The sequence below is a fragment of the Ursus maritimus genome, unplaced genomic scaffold (genome assembly GCF_017311325.1).
Source record: "Ursus maritimus isolate PB19 unplaced genomic scaffold, ASM1731132v1 scaffold_22, whole genome shotgun sequence".
NCBI classification, from domain to species: Eukaryota; Metazoa; Chordata; class Mammalia; order Carnivora; family Ursidae; genus Ursus; species Ursus maritimus.
In genome coordinates, this window is record NW_024424675.1 from 10,767,950 (window position 1) to 10,792,604 (window position 24,655).

The window sequence follows — 24,655 nt, forward strand, 5'->3', positions numbered from 1 at the left end:
TCCAGAAGCATCACTGATTGGCATGAGGCAGAATGTATCAGCCACGCGGAGCCAGCCGGGACTGCGTCAGTTCTGCGTATCTTTCCCTTCGCATGAGCTGCTCTGAACAATCATGCTAAACCTTGATTTCCTGACATTGCTTTGCCTCAGTTTCTTCAGCTGCAAAATAGAAATAGTCCCCATTGAATATTACTCAGCTATCAGAAAGAACGAGTTCTCAACATTTGCTACAACATGGACAGCACTGGAGGAGATAATGCTAAGTGAAATAAGTCAAGCAGAGAAAGACAATTATATGATTTCTCTCATCTATGGAACATAAGAACTAGGAAGATCGGTAGGGGAAGAAAGGGATAAAGAAAGGGGGGGTAATCAGAAGGGGGAATGAAACATGAGAGACTATGGACTATGAGAAACAAACTGAGGACTTCAGAGGGGAGGGGGGTGGGGGAATGGGATAGACCGGTGATGGGTAGTAAGGAGGGCACGTATTGCATGGTGCACTGGGTGTTATACGCAACTAATGAATCATCGAGCCTTACATCGGAAGCCGGGGATGTACTGTATGGTGACTAACATAATATAATAAAAAATCATTAAAAAAAATAAATAAAATGTATCTGAAATTAACCACCAAAAAAAATAATAAAAAATAAATAAAATAAATAAAAATAAAAAATTCAAACTAAAAAAAAAAAAAAGAAATAGTCCCCATTGGGCTATTTTGCGAATTAAAGGTGTAAAGACACGTAGTCTTGATGGCAGTGCCTGGCACAGAGTAAATGCTCCGTGTCAGCTTTTCATCCTCATCAGTGCTGAAGATGAAGTTCAAAGATTAGAATTACCCCATGAGGATGTCTGTTCTTAGATAAAGCAACTGAAATGCAGAGAGTCGAAGTGACTTACCCAAGGTCACGCAGCTCTATCATACCAATACCCATGAGTTAAACCATTCCGGGACATCAAGGACGGTCCTTGCAACCTGATAAGCTCCCAGTGATGTAGCTGTTACTATTATCGCATTTTACAGAACAGGATATGGAAGCACAGTGACGTGTGTGACTTCCGCCTAAGGATATGCATGGTAGTGACAAGCAGAAGTAGAGTTGAAACAAATCCAAAGCCCGTGCCTCTTTGGCCACTCTGTGGGGCCTGGCGACCAGTTTGTGCTGAAGGAATGGTGTGGCCCCAGCAAAGGCTGAAGAGTGCTTGTCGCCTCTGCCTTATCGAGCATTTTCATCGTCATGAGAGGAACATGTGGCAGGTGGCCTGCTGGTTGCAAGAGTATGGGAGACCCATGGAAGACACCCAGACCCAACACAGAGCTTGGCTCCCAGCCTGCCTAGATCTGCTGAACCCCAGACGACCTGCAGACCCGTGAGCGTGAGAATACATGCTTATTGTCACCGCCACTGAGTTGGGGGGGTCCTCTGTCGTGCAGCGTAATTGGGCAAGAACTGAATCATCCCTGACCTGTACTGAATGTTTTCGGGGACTTGCAACTTGCAAGATAAGCATCTTAAATGGTGCTTCTTAAACTGCGCCGCACATATGATTAGCCTGGGGCCCTTATTAAAAGGGAGGTCCTAACTCAGTTGTTCTGGGTGGGACCTGAGATTCTTACTTCCTAAGGAGATCCCAGGAGAGGCTGCCACTCCACTGAACGCGCTCTGGGAGCGCGGAGCAGTCATCCCGAGCCTCCCTCCGTGTCCTGTCTCTGAGCCACAGCTGTGCCTAGTGAACATCAGGGCAGTGGGTGGGTGAGGGAGGGACAGTCCCTGCCCTCCAATGAGAACTCTGGGTGGGTTTCTAATCCTACGCACTCTCTCCTAACGTCTAGCGCAGCCAGGAGGTCAGCTCATGTTAACATCTCCTTCAGCCCACTTTGCGGGCTAGGGATTAGAATCACCTAATGAGATCTCCCCTTTTTTGCTTTTTGCCCTTTCTACTTCCTGGAATTTGAAGGTTCCCAGCAATAAAACTGGCTTCCAATTCATTTGGGGCTCATAACCAATACCAGATTTCCAAGTCACAATGTAATTGAGTCCTCAGGCAAGAGATAGAAAATCTATTTCTGGTTTTCTTAACTTCTAGTCAGGGAGGGCATGGGGACAGGAAGATGAAGGGTGCAATGGACAGCCCCTTATGGAGAAAGCCGACGAGTTTTCTGCTGGGACATCTTTGCAACCTGGTTTTTTTGTTTTGTTGTCCAGTACCCAACTTTTCCTTCCACCACCATCACCTACAGAATTGAGCCCCATGAAATTTTTGTCCTTTGGGCATCCTGGAAAAATAGAATTCTCTCCAAGGAGACAATATCTTCTCTCCTTCCTTCAACTTTTCATCATATAGTTGACCCTTATAGGGGTCTGAACTGCATGGGTCCACTTACGTGGATTTTTCTTGATTTTATTGATGAATACAGTATGATACTATAAATGTATTTTCTCTTCCTTATGATTTTCTTAATAACATTTTCTTTTCTCTAGCTTACTTGATTGTAAGGATACAGCATATAGTATGTATAACATACAAAACATGTGTTTAATCAACTGTTTATGCTAGCAGTAAGGCTTCTGGGTCAGCAGCACGCTATTGGTAGTTAAGTTTTTGGGGAGTCAAAAGTGATACATGGATTTTCAAATGTGCGGAAAGGGGGGTTGGTGCCCCTAACCCCTGCATTGTTTAAGACTCAACTGTATAGTGTCTATCACAATCTACAAATGTTTTAACTACAGAAAGATCTCATCCTGAGACTCAACTTCCAAATACTCTGAAACTTTTCGGTGGTGTCCCTGGATTGTTATAGGTCCTAAACATATTATGTGAGTGCCTGAAAAAGATTGCCACAATTTCTTAATTAAGATAAACATACACCAACCATGTGACCCAGCCATTCTGCTCCTAAGTATTCACACAGGAGAAATGAAAGCATATGTTCATGCAAAGACTTATACCTGAATATTCATAGCATCTTTATTTTAATAGGTCCAAATTGGAAACAGCCTAAATGGGCTTCAGTGAATGAACGGATAAGCATATTGTATGCATACAGTGGAATACTAATTGGCAATAAAAAGGATCAAATGCTTTATGCATAAAACAGCATGGATGATTCTCAAAATCATTATGGTAAGCAAAGCTTGCTGTATGGTACGTTCTGTATGATTCTACTTATATAAAAATCTAGGAAATGCAAAAATGAATCTATCATAACAGAAGGCAGCTCAGTGGCCTGGAGACTGCAGGAGAATAAGGGAGGACTGACAAAGGAGCCCCCAAAAAATTTTTGGAGATGATAGATTTATTCATCATCTTGGTGGTTTCACAGGTGTCAAAACTCATCGGATCGTTCACTTTAAATATGCATGGTTTGCTGTACATCTATTACACCTCAATAAAGTTGTATTTTAAAAAGATAATAACACAGTGCCACCCTCGCCCCCCCAATCTCTCCCCATCCCTATCTCTGAGAGGCAGTTGGGAGCCAAGGCATGTTTTTAATTTGTTTCATTGGCACTGGCATGAATATTCTATCTACAAGCCAGTGGGAGTAAGTTAACACCTGGGTGGCCTATGACATCATTTCTAGCTTCTCTGGACCCTTCATATAGATTCTGGCCACATCTTGTTATTTTTGAAAATGGAGATGTGGTGTCCGGCGGGAAGTGGCCTATTGCCTTCACAGTCTACCTTCCTTGTTCCAGGTCACTTATGTGAACATCTGGGGGTTGGGGTGCCCCAAACTTGAAAACAGAAACTCTCCTATTCTATTGGCCCTGCAGCACTGTCCCTGCCAGGGGGTCAGGGGGCATTGCTCTCTTACAGAGGTATATCAGTCACAGACCGTGCTCTATGCAAGATGACTCGGTTTACTCAAATGTACGTGGGTCAGGCCAACAGGAAGAAGGAGTAGTTAACCTACTGTTTTTACTTCTACTCAGTTTACAGAAACAACTTTTCAGTGACACATGCTGGTTGGTGCTTGGGGAGTTGATGAACAGCTATATTTATCAAGGCACCTTGGCCTCTCCCTTTTTTAGGCATTAGATGACGATCCCGCACACGTTGGAGGACTTTCTATTGCCACTCTTCCTCCCTCCTAAAATAGCAAACAAGCAGGGAACCGGGCTCTCAGGAGAAAAAAGACCAGTTATCTCTTTAAACACCAGCCGTTTGAGGGTTCGCCCAGCCCTGATCTTTCCCATGCCTACAATTTTGGAATTCCCCTCTTCCCAACTGCTCTGGGAGGGTGTGGCATAGCCCGATTCTGTTGCTGCCCCCAGCACGTACCTTTCTGAGACTAACAGGTGTCTCATGGAGACGCTGCCCTGAACACTTCTTATACCATCACTAACTAGAGAGCGGGTCACCATCCCCATGGCCCAGCGCTTGAGTAGTGCTTTATTTAGTTTGGGTTCTCCCATGATTACACTCTGAGACAAAGAACGAGTCGTATATCTTGGAGACGACCCCAGGAAGCTTTGGTAGGGGAAGAAGAAAGAAGGCAGAGAAGGGAAGAAGCCATAAGGTTATGTTATCAAGCCAGTGACCACAGTTGACTTTATTAGTGTTGTGTTTCATCTAAGCTCTGGACTCATCAGCCACAGAAGGAAAGAAATTAAATTTTATCTTTTGTGTACACGGCTTCTTATGAAGTTCCTATGGAAGTGGAGTACAGAAAAGATTTAAATAAAATGCAAAATGAGATCTGTTTCTTAATAGCATGCTCCTTTGTTATTTCTTAAACTCATTGTATATCATCCTGGGCATGAAACTGACATCTCTATCCCATCCCCTAAAGAATCTTCTGTCTTTTAGGAAGTGAGTACAGACAGAGGGAAGAGGAAAGAGGCTTCATCATCCTCCACTGAGGAAAGAGGCTTCATCACCATCTCTTTTTTTATAAATCAAAAAATCCTGAGCCAAGGGTTGCAGAAGAAAGATGTTCTCGGAAGATGAGAGAGAAATAAAAGGACCGCAGAAACCATTAAACGCTATCAAATAAGACCAATAAGACCAATGCAGACAGATTTTAAAAAAAATGGAGATAATTGAATCTGGAGAAGACAGAAACTATTAAAATAATAGTCTTCAAGTCCTGCATGAGAAGCTTTTTTGAAAAGTGAGTAAACAGTGGTAAAAAAAAATAGCAAACGTGAAATTAAGATGTAGCATAAAAGATTTAAAGGACACATCAGAGGGAAAATATTGTGACATTGAAGGTTGTTAAAAGAAATACTTGTATGACATACAGAAGATTGTGGGATTCTTTCCTTTGGAGGCTTTAAAACCAAAATAGATTCTTCTTTACTGAATGGACAGTTCTCCTGACTTCTAAGAGTGTCCCCCAGACTCAAAGATCAATGCGTATTAGAACATGGCTGGGAAAGAATGAACGAAGGGGCTACACAACCAATAAAACTTTCTTCTGGTTAATATAAAGGAAAATTCAATTAAGAAATAAAATTATAGTGTTTCAGTTCAAGATGGTAGACCAAGCATTTTCATTTACTTCTTTTCCCTCTCCAAATTCTACTGAAAAGGCAGATGAAATAAAAATAAATAAATAAGTCCGCAACAGAGGTATAAAGCTGAAAGGGTTCACCTATAGAAGAAGGAATGATTTCTAGTTGACATGGAAGAAATGGTAACCAATTAAAAGTGAAACACTACAGAGCTGAGAAAGTGAAGAAAAATCTCTTTAAAAAGTGAGTTTCTTTAGAGAAATTCCTATAATAATATGAGGAATAGAGGCTATGTCAGTTGCCCTACTAGGTACTTACTCATAAGACATGAAAACATATGTTCACAGAAAGGTTTGTACAAAAATGTTAACATGGCCTTTTCTTTTTTTAATAATATCCAGAGCATTGGAAACAACCCAAATGTTTACCAATGCGGGGGGGGGGTGGATAAACAAATTGTGACATAGTTATACAAAGGAATACCATACGGCAATAAATTAGAGAAATCTACTGATATACACACCAACACAAGTGAATCCCCAAATCATTATGTTGAGCAAAAGAAGCCAGACACATACACAAAAATGCACATAGTATGGTTCCATCTATAGGAAGATCTAGAACAGGCAAACTAATCTATGATGATAGGAGTCAGACGCTGGCTACCTCTGGGAGGAGTGAATTGTCTATAATGATTCACTAGAAGACTTTCTGCGATGATGTAGACATTCTATATCCTAATCTTGATGGTGGCTATATGGGCATATACAATTGTCAAAAATAGAACTGAACTTTTAAGACTCACTTATTTCACTGTATGTAAATTATGTTCATTATTTTTTTAAAAAACTTTAAAAATGCTGAGAGAGAAAAAAGAGAGTGAAGAGGAAGAGGAAGGGAGGAGGGGAGAAGGGAAGAAGCGGAGAGGAGAGGAGAAGAGAGGAGAGGAGGGGAGAGGGGTGGAAAGGAGAGGTAAGGCTATAGAAGTTGGGAGAAAAAGGTGAGTACAGGAAACCGATTAAAGAGTGCATAAGCAGGAACTTACTCAAGAAGTGTTCTTAAGATGAAGACAAACATGGAGCTTCAAATTTAAAGGGTCCACTGAGTGCTAACCAGAACTACCTAACTAGAGCCCTAAATCTAAACACAACATGATGACATTTGTGAACATTATGAATAAAGTGAAAAATCCTAAAAGCTTCTAGTTTTTTTTTTAAAAAGTCATCTACAAAGACACAGCTTCAGGTTTTTGAGTGAAACATGAGATGGTGTAATAAAATCGGATTTTATCTTCAAAATTCTGAGGGGAAACAATATGGAACACAGCCAACTGCCAAATTAGCATTTAAGTGTGATAACGAAATAAAGATATGTTAAAAAATTCAGGATCTCAGCGAGTTTAGCCTTTGATAAAACCTTTCTAAAATTAATTTTTGAGAATGTTTTCCAACAAAATAAAAGATGAAAATATGAGATTCAAGTAGCAGCAACAGCAGATAAAGAAATTAGTAAATCTTATAGTTACATCTAGATAATTATTGGGAACATAAATGAAACTGCTAAGAAATTATTCCCAAGATAGTTATAATGAAAGAGAAAGAATGAAAGAAAGAAAGAAGAAAGAAAAAGGAACCGGAAGAGGAATAATCTAGTACTAAATATTCATATAATGTGATTAAAAGTTGAGAGTTACATAGAAAGAGAAAAAGCATGTCAGACTCTTATTTGGGGGGGATTTAGGTTATAAATATGGATTGATTTTCAGAACTGATAGAAAAGTGTAAGTTCAAATCTGTTAAAATGTCAAGAGTAACAGCAATAGAACACTTTGAAAACTTGAGGAAAAATAAACAAAGTAAATAATATTTAAATACTTATTGAATGTTCATGTGCTAATAAAGTACTTAGCATGCATTCAGTGTTTTAATTTTTACAACAGCATGAGGAAATAGTTATTATGTATCTAATTTCCAGAGGAGGAAATTAAGACATAGGCTAACTCTCTTGCCAAAGGTCACACAGATAATAAATTGGAAGTTAAGAGACAAAATGGGAAAAAATCGTGGAAATTTGAGAATTCTACATAAAATGGGAAAAATATCTTCAAATCTATCAGTAATCACAATAAATATAAATGAATTAAATTCATTGATATATTGCATGGAAAAAGAAAATTTAGCTATTGGTTATTAATAAGAGAGATATTTAACAAATAAATCCCAGAAGAAAAAAAAAGCAAGAGTTGCAGCATTAACATCAAACAAAAAAAGTATTCAAGACAAAAGTCAATAACATGATAAATAAGGAATTTCATCTTGATAAAATATAACCACCAAAAAGGATATTTTATGTCCTAACACCATGGATTCTAAACAAGTAAAGCAAAAATTAATAGGATTATGAGAAACAGACAAATCCACAACAGTAGGATAAAAATGAAATTAATTTTCTTGAGGAATTAGCTGATAAGTAGACAATAAATAAATCAAGAGTTGGAGGGTTTTCATAATATAATTAACAATCTTGATCTGAAAGCTCTTACAGAGAGATGTAAGATTGTGCAGCATAAAAATATACAGTCATGAAATATTTGCAAAATACGTTTGTGCTATGTACAGACTTTATACTGAGAAAGTCTATTTATCAGTATGTAAAAATACATGACTTTCTGGGAAAATGTAATCTGTCAAAATTGACTAAAGAAAAGTTACATTATCCAAATAGACTCTTGGCCATAGAATAACATGGAATGTTAATCAGAGATCTCAAGCAAAGAGGTACCAAGCCCAAAAGGGTTTTATGAATGAACGGTAACCATCTCATAATCTTATTTAAAGTGCTAAGGTGAAAAAAATGAAGATTTTCAACTCATCCCATGACACTCTAATGATCCCACTATTGAAATGGATACTTCTAGCTTTCATGCATACACCAAGAAAACTGTAAGTGTCTATTTCTATAGCTTTCCTAGATTCCACAACGAACAAATTGGAAATTATAACAACAAAAAATAAAACCCTATTCACAATAGCAATCAAACCTAGGTATGATAGGACAAATGGCTATTCACTTAGACAAAACCCAAAGCTGTATCTTTACCTTAAATCTTAAACCCACAAATAACCCAAAGTAGACTGTAGTTCTAAACAACAACAGCATCAACAACGATGAAAACTATAAAACTGTTAGAACAAAATCTGTTTAAAGATGTTGACAATCTTTATTTGAGGAACTATTTCTTAAGTAAGGCAAGAAAACCAAAAGTCATAAGGGAAATGCTTCAGAGTTGCTTACACTTAAAACAGAAAGCTTCTGCCTGGTTAAAGGCAGCAGAAACAATATTAAAAGATTGGTCTAAACACTCACAAAGCTTATGAGACAAAGATCAATATGGTAGATATTTTGCAAAGATAGCCACAATAACTCCTTCCACCCCTGTACACATGCTCCTTTGCAATGTTACTTTGTTGGTCCTCCGGTCAAGAGTCTGTTTTCTGTCCCCTAGACTCTGGACTGACCCAGCGATTTGTTTGGCCAATAGATTGTAGCTGAAGTTGTACAAGTTCAGCAAGCAGTCTTGCAGTTTCTGCTTTTACTCTCTTGCAGCTCTAACCCCACCATGTAAAGCCATGAAGTCTAGCTTCCTTGAAGATGAAAGACTCGAGAGACAGCCTAGGTGACAGCCAGCATCAACCATCAGACATAAGAGTGATGTCATCTTGGACTATCAAGCTCATGTCAAGCCAACACAAGGCTACGGCCACAGGTGTAATTCTAGGTGAGATCAGCAGGAGAACTATGCAGCGAGACCAGAGCAAGTTGCTGACGGACAAACTGATGAGCTAATAAAATAATGGTTGTTTTTAGCCACTAAGTATTGGGGTGGTTTGTTATGTAGTAACAGCTAAAGGGGAGAGCCATCTATAATTTATAAAGAATTTGAGGGATAAGAGCAAACAGCCTGCCTGGAACATGGGCAGCAGGCAAGCCACAAAACAAGAAACACAATGGCTGTTGACTTGAATCAGAGCTGGGAGTCCTGCTGAAGAACTAACAGGAACTTGGGCTCCACAGTCCGCTTGCCTGGGTCTAAATCCCAGCCCTGTCCACCACAGCCGTGTGGCCTTGGGCAAGTTACTCAAATCTCCCTAGGTCTCAATTTCCTCATCTGTGAAATGGGTATAGAAAGACTGTCAATCCCACAGAATCACTGCAAAGAAATTTACTTGTATTAAATACAAATAAACGTTGCTTTTGCTTCTACTGCTATAAATAACTCAGGTGACCTCTTGCCTCGGAAGCAGTGAGTACAAGAAGCTAAGCTGTTTTACTGAAGGCAAGTAGAGGGATAAAGGAAGAAAGAGCTCTTCAAGATGGTAGTTAGGAGACAGAGAACAAAGACATTTAGTTACATTTCAGAGTTTGGTTTGCTGTAAAGTTATTGTAAAAACAATCAATTTGATGGTTTATAATACTTGCTTATATCTCACTGTCTCAATAAGCTCTAGCTTTATTATTTAAAATAGGTTTTAAATGGTTTTTAATCTGAGTTTTAGTAGAGAGTTTTAATCATGGTTTTAAATCTGAGATTTAGTAGAGAGATAGCCATCTGAATTTCAAGTCACAGAGATACAATAATAATTATTACTATTGCCTGTGGATTCTATATTTTAGGATGCTCAATCTTCCAGACTGCTTTCATTATATATAGTTGTTTTCTTACTTTTATCAATTAAAGACATGAAAGAACTAATCTGAATATCTGACCAACAGGAGACACCCATTTCAATGAGGAGATAAGATTTCATTCAAAAGTGAAAAAAGTTAATGTTTCTGTGCATTTTTATGCAGCTGTTGCAGACAACTGGACAATTTCTTATAAGATACTTTAAAATATTGAAAGCAGTATGAAGACTAACATTGTTTTCATGAAACACATGAAATATAGTGCACTCAAAGCATTTTACTGCCACCTCATAACAGCATACCTACAGTACGGGGACAGTCACAGAGCCAAAAAAAATGTATCCTCTAGTATGTTGAAACTTCCCCCCAAATCATGTTAGATCATGTTTATATATGTGTATGTGTATGTATATATAAAGTTATCAATGTATGTGTATATATATAAATATATATGTTCATATCTAACCCAATAAGACTGTCAGGATGTGTTTGAAAATTTAAATTGTTAAAAGGCTTTCTCTCTCTTAGAGCCAGCATGAAGACTTTGCTAAGAACTTGGAATACAAATATTCTTCAAAGATTTTTCACTATAAAGTAACACAAACAAATTAAGCAGCGTCTAGCTGTGCACTCGTGGGCAAGTTACCATGAAAACAACAGTGTTTTCATTTGAATCAGGGATAGCGATAGTGCCTGACTCACAAGACTTTTGTTGATATACGTAAAGTGCTCAGAACAGTGCCCGACACATAAAAGACACTTGAGAAATCTTAGCTATTATTGTTGTTATTCTTACTACTATTTTACTGGGTGTCCTTGACATGTCAAAACGACCAGATCTTAAATAAGGGAGTATCTCTTTTAAAAAGACCCCCAGTACACTACAGTTTGGGTAAATAAACCAACCACTGTGCATTTCTAACTGCAACCTCATATTTTAGAATATTTTAAGCAGTAACAAAAAAAAATAAGGTAGTATAAGCATTGGTTAATTTCTTGGTAACAAAGAATGAGTTTAGCAACTTAAAATATCACAGAGCCAAAATGAAATGAAATGAAATCAAATCAAATATCACAGAGCCAACAAACTTGAATGGAGCTGAAGCTGGGTTAAAAATATCCAGTAAACAGAAAGAATATAGTGTTCCCAGTTTTGTTTTTAAATACACCTGCTACTAGCGAATTCAGTTTCCGGGGCTGAAAACAACATACTAATAAATGTCTTTTGCAGACCTTCTCAGTTGGTGGAACATATTCTCTTTCTCCATTTGAATTGTACTTTGGAGAGCCAAAGGAATAACTTCAGTCAGGAAGAATATAAAACTTTTACAATAACAAATTACAAAGGAGAATAAAATTATGAACCAATCATTCTGGCCAAATAAGTTCGTTGAGTGGACAGAATAACCAAACACTATTACAAGATAAGCTGAAGCTGGGGGATTAGCAGCTCCTTGGGACCCAAGATATTCCTAGGAGCATTACTCCTTCTAAATCCTCCATTTCTTTTGCCCTCTTGGGGAAGTTCTTCAGCCAAAGGCCCTTTTGAGAATTTAATCCACTTCCCTTTTGCAGTTGCTACTTCCACCAGCTGCTTCTCTCATTACCTTACTGTTCAGGCAGAAAAGGCCAACCCCGGGTTATTCTAATGATAGCAAACACCTCATAAAGAAATCTGCCAAATTTACTTTTCCATAGAACATCATTTTTACAGCTTTTCATGAGCCCATGAGGAAAGAAAGCATCATGTATAAAATATGACTTCCAGAAATCTTGAAGATATTAAGAATTATGCCTACAGTGTTAGACTGGTGGGTGTACTACGGTCCATAGAATGGGAGTATCTTCAGTTTCCCCAAAGGAATCCTATCAGTCTGTCATTGTACCTGTTGGCCCACAGGAATAGACATTTTCAGAAATGTCCCAAATTTAAAAGAACTGCAGGCTCTGGGGTGTATACTTTTCCAATACTGGTTTGGCGTTTGTGTGCAAGGATCACCTTGCTTTAGTCTATGACACTGGCAGAGAGAATAATTAATCAAGAGTACGGAATGTATGAACTTTGGCAAGTTCCCTAATCTCTCTGTGCCTCAGTTTTTGCATCTGTAAAGGGGGCATATCAACAGTATAGGACCTCACTAAATCAATGAAATTCTGTGAAACTTAACACAGTGGCACATAGTTAGCACTATGGAAATACTTAAGTGAATTCTTCTCTCTTTAACAATAGAATTTTTCACAAAAATTACATAAAATGTAAAAAAAGGAATTAGCTGGGGCAATGATTGGGAACAACGAATAAAACTTATCTGGACATTGCAGAGTAAAGAGTTTTAGAGAAGCTGGTTTGAGGAAGAGATTTTAGGAGCCAGAAAATTCCCACTGCTTCCCGGGAAAATCCTCTGACTTCTACCCATGCTCCAAGTTGACAGTTGTTAACACCCTAGACTCAAGGAAAACCGTCTTCCAAGACAGCGGCAGGAAATCCCTACCTGAGCAATCCTTCATTCATTCAGAAGCCATAACTGACCGTATGTCCGAAGCCGGTTATCCCCTCCCGAAAGGCGAACCCCATCCCCCCGACCCGTCTTGGTGCTGCACTATCATCAGAATCCCATTCCTAAAGCGACCCTCAACAGGAGCAGAACGCTGGAAGTCTTTACTGTATGTTTAAAAGCCCCAGGTGACCCGGGCCCCACGACAGGTGGCTTGACTCCGCAAGGCTGGGGAGGGACACGTGAGGCTCGTGGACCCCGTGGGCAGACAGAGGGTGTCTGGCCGTTCTCCTTGGGAAATTATTTCCTGACCTTTGGCGTTGCTTTCCCAAGGGGCGGACTCACTGAGGTTCTTCCTCTCAAACCCAGTTCGGGGATATTACCCTATAGTTAAGAGTCTCCTACCCTACGGTCCTCCCCCCCCCCCCAGATTAACATCACTCAGCCTCTAAAGGGCAACCAAAGACTGGCAGCACCCCAAAGCAAAGGCACATACATACTCCACACTTCCTCCGCGCATCCCAAGTCTCGCACCCCAGGTACCTGACCTGTGACAGACCTCGATGCAGGGTTCAGCCTCAAGGCACGTACCCCCGCTCCGCCTCTGCCTGAGACAGGTAGCCCCCGCCAGGCTGCTGCCCAAACAGTTGCTCTTTGGTGGGGCGGGGGACCCGCCTCCTCGCCTCCTCGCCTCCAGCGGGTGCTAGCTCAGCACCCCGCCACCCGGGGCCCTGCAGCCACGCGCGCCCCTCTCTGGCGGCGCACTCACCTGCAGCTGGGTCCGGCTGGCGTTGCCTGCGGCCGCGTCGGACCCGTCGGCGGCTCCCGAACCGCGCAGCACCGTGATGTGCAGCGTGAGCAGCAGCAGCCCCAGTAGCAGCAGCAGCTCCGCCGCCAGGCGCACCATCCTCTTGAGACGCGCGGCTTTAGGACCCGGCGCGGCGGGCGGCGGCGGCGGCGGCGGCGGAGGCGCCGGGGGAGGAGGAGTTGGAGCCCGGGAGCTCGGCAGCGCGGCTCCCGCCTCGGCCCCCGCCGGGGCCCCGCTCCCCGGGCCCGCGGGGCTGGCGCTGGGCTCAGCGGGGCGCGCCGGGCCGGGGGAGCACGAGCCGCCGCCGCCGCCGCCGCCGCCGCCGCACCACGGCGGAGCCACGGCGGGGCCGGGGGCGTCCAAGCCGGCTGCGGAGCAAACCCCGGCGTTCCCCGGCGGCGGCGGCGGGGACGGGGGGCAGCCCGGGACCCGGGCCGGGCCGGGGACCACCCTGCGGGCAGGGGGCAGCGGGGGCGGCGGCGGGGCGGGCGCAGCCGAGCCCCCGAGCGCACATGGGCGCCCCAGATGTGGCCGCGGCGCCGCAGCTGGAGCAGGAGCGGCCGCCAGAGGAGCGCGGGGAGGAGGAGGAGGAGGAGAAGGAGGAGGAGGAGAATGAGGAGGAGGGCTTCAGTGGCGGCCCGGAGTTACCTCCACGCTTGGCTCCCCCGCCCTTGCCGCCCGGAGCCACTCACCCGACGAGCCACCTCCCCTCCTCCCCGCGCTTCTTCGGGCTGCGGGCCGCGCCGCCCCGCCGCCAAGTCCTAGGGTGAGCCGGCTCCAGATGGGGGCCCCGGGTACTCGGGGGCTGTCACTGTTTGGAGGTGACCCGGGCGCCCTTCCGGGGTCGACGTCCGCCTGCCGGGCTGCGCCAAGTGCGCGCACTGCTGCCGAGGTCGCTGTAGCGCGCGAGGGCAGACCTTTTGCGTACTGAGGCTCGGGGCTGTGGGTGGGTGGGGTGCCTGGGCGAGTTTAGAAACCTTTATTGACAAAGTGGAGTTGGGAGTTGTGGTGGTGGAGAACCGAGAGGGCGCAGGACAAGCCAGGTGTCTGTCTGCGACTGTGCGCCCCTTGCCGAAGCTGCAGTGCGTGTGTACGAGGGGAATGATAAAGTGTCGTTCCAGAAGGGTCTTGACACTTTCTCCTGGACCGTGGGCCGCAACTCCCTGAGCAGGGCTGCTCACGCGCCCGCGGCGCCGGGTAGAGCCTGGGAAGTGAGGCGAGTCGGATTCGCTAGGTGTGGGTCCAGTCGAGCGCGCAGGTGGCGCGGCGGGAAGCTTCTGAGACCGGGAGCCCGCGGCCCAGGCGCGCAGGACGTAGGTGGAGCAATGGGGGTCAATCTCAGCTCAGGCAATCGCGGGTCGAGGGGCTCATCCCGGAGGCGCTGCTCCCGGAGGGGACCTAGGGNNTGCCGCCGCACAGCCGCCGCTCCTGGGCCACCGCCTCATGACCGCGCTGCAGCCTCGGACTCCAGCGCGCCGCTCATGCCGTGCTGGGGGCCTTGAGCGAGTGGAAGGGCTCCGGGGTCGAGCAGAGGGCGCGGAGTCCTGGCCTCGGATGCAAGAGTGAACTGGGTCCCGTGGCAGGTTCGGATAACCGCAGCGGCAGCGTGCGTCTCCCTCCCTTTCGATCTTGCTCTGGCTCCCGCCTTCCCGAGTGGCTCAGAGTGGCGAGCGCGCCGTAAGTCTGGGCCCTTTTATAGTGCGCTTTCTCCGCCTCCTACCGGGTTTCCTCCTTCCCTCCTTCTCTGTGCCCGCCCAGCAGGTCCCCTCCCAGCGTGCGGAGCCCTCAGCCTAAGCGTTCGCACACGTCCATTTCGCAAATTTCCAAGCCTACCTCGACTTTGGGACTCCGGTGCCCTGGGGCTGATCCTTCCGATTCTCCTTTGGCTACCAAAATTAAATAAACTTTTTCTCGCCTGCACGCCCCCAGTCCCGTTTCTGCCCTTCTCTCCGTCCTACAAACTGCAGATTCTAAAGTCAACTACCTTCCGACTTCATCACATCTTTACGCAAGGCGCCTCTGCCGAGTCTTACCCAAATTAAGACAAGAAACCCCTCATCAGTCCGAAAATTCCTCAGGTCACCGTGGCATTTTGCAGAATTTAAATAGTAGTGATTAAGATAGAATGTAATAATTGCATATTAATTTGTGTCCGGGGAAGGAAGGGCTAGGCTAGTTGCCGCTTTAGAGATGCTGTGAGCATTTTCAAAATTCTAACCAGCCCTAGCATTTTATTAATGAATTGGCAGCGGTTTGTAAAGCAGTCGGTGTCTTTTCCTTTTCAGTAACTGGGGAGGAGTTGCAGGGGGAGAAAGGGGAGATGTTTGGAGGGAATGCTTGCATTGGATTTTTAGGAGGCCCGTCCTTACATCTCCAGGCTCTAAAATGCCAAATAATTGTCAACCAGAGCGCTGGGGGAGAATTTGAAACAATAGACCGTCCTCAGTTCAGATGGGAGATCAAAGAGGGGATCCCAGCAGTTTTCAGACCCCACAAGGATCCTCCTGTGTGTTTTCTAATTAGAGTCACTTCGAAAGGGGAGGACGGAGGGAGAATCAGCACAATGATGAAATATATAAATTAAGATGGCAAACTAGAATCCCGAAGGCAGAGAGAGTTTAAGCCTGGCTCTAAGCCCCAGTTGTGCCAGATTATGATGTGGGCACACAGGGACAAATGACTTTCCTATTGCCTGAGGCAGGCTGGTCTAAATTAGAATCCAGGCGCTGCTGTGTCCTGTATTTCCATCACACACAGTCCCCACATGTGAGCCTCAATTGCCTCTCCTCTCATCTAAAATTAACATTTGTGGATCCTAAGGAAAAATAACTTAAAAAAAAATTCTGGAAAGAAATCCTTGCAGTGAGTGTAAATTCTTGTAAATTTGTAAAGGGCGAGTTGGAGATCAAAGTCTTTGTAAAATGTTGTAAAAATTGTAAATTGAATTTTGGGGACAGAAGTCTTTATAAAATGTTGAACAAATGTATGAATGAATCCTATTAAAATCCTTTCACGCTGTGAGATCCGAATTCCAGGTGAGTTTATGTTCTAGTAAGCACACATAGCCTGTATTGATACAAGTCCATAGTCTGTGATTAAAGTTGCCAAACCAGACTGCGTTTTAGGGGTTAGGGAAAACTGGATTATAATTTTTGTGGAAAAGGAATTACAAATTTAATAGCCAAAACAAATTAGGTTGCAAGCACTTTTATGGAATTGTACCAATTGCTGATGAAAGTTTTAAAGAATCCTGCCTCCTTTTTCAGAGTTCTCAGGGCAATTTATTCATACCTTTATTGTTATTATTATTATTGTTATAACATTTTATTTATTTTTTGAGAGAGAGAGAGAGCAAGTGGGGGAGGGGCAGAAGGAGAGGGAGAGAGACTCTGAAGCAGACTCTGCACTGAGCAAGAGCCCAACTCAGGGCCTCATCTCACAACTCTGAGATCATGACCTGAGCTGAAATCAGGGTTGGCTGCTTAACTGACTAAGGCACCCGTACTTTTATTATTGATCTTACTTTGCCCTAGGAGAATGTGTCTGTTTGCATATCTAACCTCTCACTAGACCTGGATCACCATCTGTGTTGGAACATTCCAGAGTACACATCTCCTCCCCACCTCCAGCATACAGTTTTCTTTCTGGGTTCACAGTTAGAGAGCATGTTCAAGCAACACTGGGGCCAGGTGGGTTTGAAGAGCTCTGGTACTTCCAGGTTTGGCCCTAAAATATCTATACACACTCTACCTTTCCTTTCTACATAAAAAAGGACTCTGAGGTGGAAGGAACCCAAATCTCTGAGTTACTGCTCAAAAGAGAGGTGTGGGACCAAGGGTGTCTGCTTTTAACTGTGCATAATGAGAACTAAAACTTTGTTGTTCAAAGCTACTGTGACTTAGGGCTGTTGGCTATCGCAGCTTGTATTAGCTGAAGACAGGGACACCTGTCTCATCATTATATTTCTAGACCTGAGCATAGTGCTTTGCATGGAGCAGTTGTTCAATCTGTGTTTGTTTATTGACTTTAATAAAGGTGATCTTTATATAGACCTTACTTAATAAGTTCACTCTCCTTGAAGTATTCCTACTATAGGTGGCTGACCTATAAATATGAACTCATCTATCTTCTGATTGTACTATTCTCTCATAGATTTCGTCTTGTAATATTGGTCTGTTTCTTTTGCAGACAAGCTTATTTGACTGGAATGTTTGGAGAAAGTAAAAGAAGTCAACAACAAGCCAGAACACCTTGCAAATATTGTTGAAGAGACTCTTGTAGTCTATTATGACAGGATTTTATTGTTGTTACTTTTTTTTCTTACTAAAAAACTATTATAAGACAGTGAAGAGTAGTTTTAGTAATCTTAAAAAAAAGTTTCTATTATGGGAAATTTTAAATACATACAAAAGTAAAGAGAATAATACAATGAATCCTCCCATACCCATAACCCCGCTTCAACAAAACTCATGACCAATCTTATTTCCTCTTATATTCTCATGTACTTTCCCCTCTCAGATTATTTTGAAGCAAATCCATGACATCCTATCATTTCACTTGTATATTATTTCTTTCAGTTTGTATCTCGGAAAGGTAAAGGCTCAATTTAAAAAAATTAAACACATGCATACTGTATGTGAGATATAAAACAGATTTGAGAAGTCAAAACCAGAGACTCTCTGGGTGTCAGAACGATTAGGATTTAGAGATGGCGGTGGAAGCTGTTATGTGTTCACTAAAAATTTTTCTTCTTCTTGATGGACATACCAGTAGACTACATTTCCCAATATCCTCTGGATTTAGACTCAGTCACGTGACTGAATTCTGACCAATAGAATGTGGAAGTCATGTGTGCCACTTCCATGTTTAGCCCATAAAAGTCTCCTATGCGTGACCCTTTCTCTTTTTCCTTGCCTGCGGGCTGAATGTGCCTGCCTGAGATGACGTTAGAACAATGATCAGCCTGGATCCCTGGAGCAGAGCCCTTACCCCACCCCTAATTGTGCCCAGAACACCCTGGCTAGGCTTTTGTGTGACTGAAAAATAAAATTGAAAAAATGTGTTAAACCACTGAAATTTGGAGGTTTGTTACAGGGGTTTTCACTACCTTCACTAATAAACGGGGTGGTGTATGGCAAATCTTTCCTTTCGAGGGCCAGATGACAAACTTTTTTGTCTGTGGGCTATACGGTTTCTGTTGCAACTACTCAAACCTCCTGTTGTAGTAGGAGAACAGCCAGAGAAAATCCATGAAAAAAATGGGTGTGTCTGTGTTTTCATGAAACTTTGTGTACGCAAGAGACAGCTGGACCACATGACTTAGTTTGCCAGTCCCTGTTCCAAGAGATCGACACACTTTACCACCTCCTCTCAGGTGCTGTTGATGAAGGAATCATAGCAAAGTGGGGGCAGATGGATTCCACTAACCAGCCGCGTAACCCCTTGGGCAAGGTATTGTACCTCTCGGAGTGTCAGTTTCCCTTATCTGCAAATTGGAGCTGAGAATCGCTGCTCTAGGACTGCGGTGAAGTTCAACTATCGCTTCCACAGCAGGGCGAGGTGAGTAGTCCCAGGTCTTTCTCTCCCCTAGATGAAGGACACCGCACTGTGTCCATGAGGGCAGAGAGCTTCTCCGTGTCACTCACTTCCCAATTTACATAGTAGATGCCCCATAAATACCGTTCAATTGATGCAACTTTCAGAAAACTGCTGAAAAACTGTAGCTGAAGGGATCTGAGATACACTCTAAGACCTCAAGGAAACACAAACAAACAAAAAGCCCAAAGTGTTGCTCCATTAGAGTCCTTTGAACTATGAAGGGGTCACAGTGCTCAAAAGTGAGAAAATCACCACCCTCAGAGGCACTCCCAGGGGCTCCCCCCTTGAAGCAACAGCGAGGCCTAAGGGACACCTGGACCTCTGGTGACATTCTGCTCCCTGATGCCCCAACACCCACACATGCAAAACGTGTGAAGACTGAGGGGGTTCTTGTGGCGCTCTCCACTTCACCCGAAGCGCCCCCAAACGTACAAAGAACCTGAGAACACTGAGTGCATGACCTTTTGCGGAGGCCCAGAAACTGCATTCCCGAGTGAGGGCTGTCCTTCCCAGGCATGAGCTGGAGCGGTGGGGAGATTGGATTGGTTTTTTGACAAGGCTTGTGATGGTTCTTCCTTATGGGGCAGGGTCCTTTACTGCGTTTCTAGTGTGATATTAAAATACGAAGTCCTGCCTGTCCACTGACATCTTCTGTGAAACAATGAGCCCGGGTAGCTCTCATCTGTATTTTTAAAAGACCCCTTTATTGTCTTTGCTTTGCTATAATTATTTCTGTGCAAATTCTGGGAAGCAAAATAAAATCTCAGGGACATGTGATAGCTGAAAGAGAAAGTGCTTCATAATTATAATGTTATATATTATACATGATATGAGGTTGGTTTTTTTTTTTTTAACTTCTGACAATTTCTAGGCATGAAGTGAGTGAACTATTCACTCAGAGTTGAGTCTCAGAGTCTGAATATTGGAAGCGGAGCTTAGAATTCACTATCCAGCTTCCTTTTCTAGACGAGGAGATTGAGGTCCAGAGAATTAAGTAGACATTTTCAATATTGCAAAGGGACTTAGTGGCAGAATTAGGTTTCCCAGCTCCAAGACCAATGCTCTGTTTTTCAGAGGAAAGTTTTAAAAATGAGAGTATGACATACACATAGAAGAAAGTACATATCCTATGTGTATGGCTCAGTGGAATTTTTACTCCCCAGAACAAGAAACAGGTACCCAAATGTTACCATTGTTCTGACTTCCATCACCACACATTTGAATTGCTTTTAAAGCATTAATACAAATTGAATTTTACAGTACATTTTCTTCAGGATCTGGCTTCTTGTGCGATCTTCTATCCCTCTCCTCAACTTTTTATTTTGAAAAATTTCAAATGCCCAGAATAGTTACATGTATAATTGAATGAACACCCGGACATCCGTGTGGTAGACTGCACAAATGATCCCAGTTTTTCCTTCATGTACCCGGGCCCTTCACAGTGTGACTTTGTGGCTTTTCTCACTGCAATGTGGAGGCATCTCCCCTTGACTGTGCTGGCCTTGGGATTGGCTTAGACTAACAAATGCAGCACCCCCTGGGTTGGGGGGAGGTTGTGCCGGCTCTATGGTTGGACCTCAAGCAGCCTCACGTGCTTCCTCTCTCTTTGTGTCTGTCTTGGAGCATTGTCACTGCCATGTGAAAAAGCCAGAATTAGCCTGCTGCAGGAAAAGAGACAGGGTCCTAGTCACCCCAGCCAAAACCCAGCCTATCCCCAGAAGCAGAGCCACTTAACTGACATGTCCTTGATCACACACACACACACACACACACACACACATAAGGGGACCACAGAGATGACAGGAAGTGCGCAGTTGAGCCCAACTTAAATAGAATAATGAGCTAAAAAATAGTTGCTGTTGTATGAGGGGTTTATGATACAGAAAAAGCTGTTCAATATAACCCTTCGCCCCCAAATTGTCAGCATATATCTCCTTAGAAGAGATTTTGCTACATCGTCACAGCATAATTTTGCTCAGGACATTTACCACTGATAAAACCATCTTATCTAATTTACAATCCTTATTCAACATTTCCTTACTGTCCCCGCAATATCACTTACAGTTTTTTGTTTTTTTTTTATCCAGGACTCAGATGAGAATTGCTCACTGGATTTCATTGCCATTGTCATGTCTCTTTACGTCTGCCTTGAATAGTCCCCAGGCCCCTTTTCTTTTGGTCTTTCGTGTCGTTAACGCGGTTAAAGACCCTAGGCCAATTGACTTTGCCAAATGACCTTCAGTCTACACTTGTCTGATTGGTTCTCCAAGATTAATTTCAGATTATGCACTTTGGGCAGGAAACTCCCTGGACGATGTTGTGTTCTTAGTGTGTCACATCACGGGGGCCACGAAGCCCATGTGCCCAGCCGTTCGGGAATCTCTTTCAAGATGCAAAGATCTTCAGTCATTTTTGTGAGGTTAAGTGAGAAGAATTCTTGACTGAGGCTATGTTGGTGGTTATATTTTTTTTATGTGGAAAGAGAGAAAACACAAGTTTATCTGATTTCCCAGGAAGCTATGCCATTTTGTTCTAAGTTGTTTGTCAACCTTGTCCAGTCCCCACAGAGCAGTGGGCTGTGGCCATATTAGAGGGCGACTTTCCTATATGAATCAGTATTTTCTTGTTTGGTCTAAGCAGAAGTCATTATCAATTCATTCTTCATTATTTCACCTCAAACTTTTTTTTTGTTGGGGTAGCAAGCCAGGCTTGGTGTAAAACAAAAGAGAAATATGTTTGTTATTAATCACAACTGACTTCAGTGATTTAAAAATAATAAATACATTAACTGTGTGTCACTTTTTTTTTCAAATGCAAAGAATCTAAATATACCTAGAGAGGTTAAAAAGAGCTCAGTCAAATGAAGAAGAAAACCAACAGGCTAGAAATGTCCTCTTTTTTTTTTTTTTTTTTTTAACAAATGAAGAGTTTTGGACATAATCTTTTCAATAGCTCCTGGTGGAGTTATGTATGAAAGAAAGCTAAAACTGGTAAATTTGCATCTAGAAATGAATAAGACAGCATTAGAAAGAGCCAACTGACACCTTTAAGGTGCCACATCAGAGATGTCTCCACACACAACAGCTTTCAGACTGACTGCTTCTCACATCTTTACTAATAAACACAAGATCTCATCGCCAATGCTTATGGCAAGGATTTCACAACGACTGGGGGTGTCATGCCTCATTTGTGAGCCAGATGTGTCTAAACTGAAATCTGAAGATTCTCATTTGGTAAATTCTAAACAGGATGATGAAAGTTAGATGAGAAATAACCCCTTGGAAGAATAAGCATGAAAGGGCTTGTTTACACATTTCTGGAGCTCAAATTTGGGATGGTTGTTATTTTACAAAGGTCGGGATTTTCCTTTATTTACCTGGTGTCTAACTTCGTTCCGAAATTGTAGTTGGTTTGTACATAAGTGATGAACAGAAAGTACTATTTTGGAATAAAGATTTTATTTGTCAGGGATATGAAAACCAAATAATAATTTAAAGGGATGTTTTGGTTACTCACAAAGCCTGAAAGATTAACTGTTCTCACACTTGTGTGTGTGTGTGTGTGTGTGTTTGTGTATGTGAGTAAACAATATGTGGTGGTGCTATCTGGCACAACAATATTGAAAAATTTCCTATACATGTATTAGTCAGGGCAAGTAACATCAGCTGCTGTAACAAACACCCCCCTCCCCAAGCTCAATGACTTAACAATTAAAGTGATTACTTGTTTGAACCAAAACACTTTGGTATTAAAGAGCAGCCTTCCTTTGAGTAAGGGGGCCAGCCAGAGTCCTTCTATTTAGTGGCTATGCATTTTCTAGAACCTTTATCTAGCTGACAAGGGAAGAGAAAAATACGTATATATGGAACATTGCTCAGGAAGCCATTGGCCAGAGGTCAGTCATACGGCCCTGGTAATTACATACTACATTAATATGTAAAAATTAATTGAGCCGTACACTTCAGGTTTGTGCACTTCCTAAGTGACCTCAATAAGCAAAAATAAGAAAAAATACCCTGTGATACATCTTTGAAGATAGGCTTTGACTACATTTCTTATAAATTCCTCGGTATAATCTTATATGTTCTAAAAAAGGCTATTTTGAACTAAATAGCATATTATTTTGTAAAAACCTAGGATCTCCTTCTCTGTTACAGTACTCTTATAAGCTAGATAGTGGACAGCATTTTTCAGATAATGCTAGTAGTGTTTAGATTTGCCAGAGGATAATAATAAATCAGTTGGCAGAACCAGGCCTAGAATTCTTCTTTAGACTTCATATAAATTTCAATTTAATCCAGTATCGACTATAAGAAATCTGAATTCAGGAGCACCTGGCTGGCTCAATCAGAAGAGCATGTGACCCTTGATCTCAGGATCATGAGTTCAAGTCCTACACTGGGTGTAGAGATGACTAACAAATAAATAAATAAACTTAAAAATAAAAGAAATGATCAGAGGAACTGATACCAAACTAAATTTGGGTAGTGAATAAAATTGTGCAAATGGGGCGTGAATTTTATTCTCATCCCCTCCTTCTTTTCTCTCCAGGATGTCTCACTCCTCCTGTGGCTGTCTTTTACTATTTTCCCCAATTGTTCAGTGGAGTGTATTTTCCTACTCTGTTGATATGAAGCTTAGGCATGTGACTTGCTTTGGTTTATGGCTTATGGGTAGAAGCGATGGTATGTAGGTTCTAAAGCTAGGTCTCATGAGACACCAGTTCTTCTCATGTTTTGTGCTTCTCTCCTGGGGCAGCTTTGGTGCTAAGGAAGATAAGAGAAGTTTGGAGCAGACCAAGAGCCAGTTGGCAGCCTGCAGCCAAGGCCAATGGGGCCCAAATTAGGTCATCCAACCCCACCTCCTCTGCAGACAGGGGAATAAATGATTATCATTTTAAGCTACTGAGTTTTAGGGGGATTCGCAGCATTATTGTGGAATTAGTTAACCGATTCTAAAATTCTAAAAGGGAAATGAGCTGATCCATCTATGACTCAGGTTCACATTTATCCACATAAAACAGGAGCAAATCCTCCATGAAAGTGTATAGTTGGAAGACCTTCCTATCCTACATTTGTAATTTGCCACATCTACGTATCTCCTCCACTATTAACCCAATCTTCCTTTGATTTAATTTCAAATCAGTCATTTAGATCGATATTTCCACCCACCCATATTCAAGCAATAATATCCGTGAAATCAAAAGTCTGGTGTGTTGTTACATGTTTCCTATCGAACTCCGTATCTCTATCTGTATATCTCTATGCACGTACATCTGTGGTAGTGATCATTCTATGTGTCCATCACCAAGCCTCATTTGCCATCTTCCCGGGCACAGGGAAGGATTACCTTTCCAAGCTAGGTGGGACCAGGTGACCACATTCTGGCGCAGACTGGGTAGATCAAGAATGATCAGAATCAGTGGTAATGATTTATTCATTTCTAGACCTGGTTCCTGAAATCTCCTGTCCTATCTATCCCCCTCTCTCTTTCCTTGTCTACTGGCTAGATACGAAGAACATAGTTCAGGACTCCAGGTTCCTTGAAAATGGCAGACTCAGTTGAGAGAAGGAACCCTGATTTTTAAATTATCTTATAGA

The 24,655-nt window shown here is 42.6% G+C and overlaps 1 protein-coding gene across 1 annotated transcript in view; it reads right to left on the reverse strand.

Annotated features, from left to right (window-relative positions):
- ISM1 (isthmin 1) overlaps positions 1-13,556 on the reverse strand; it is a 74,248-nt gene extending 60,692 nt beyond the window's left edge. The window contains exon 1 of the mRNA XM_040637978.1: positions 13,419-13,556. Coding sequence (XP_040493912.1) covers positions 13,419-13,556 — 138 coding nt within the window. The remainder of the gene's footprint in view (positions 1-13,418) is intronic.
- Between the last annotated feature and the right edge of the window lie 11,099 nt (positions 13,557-24,655).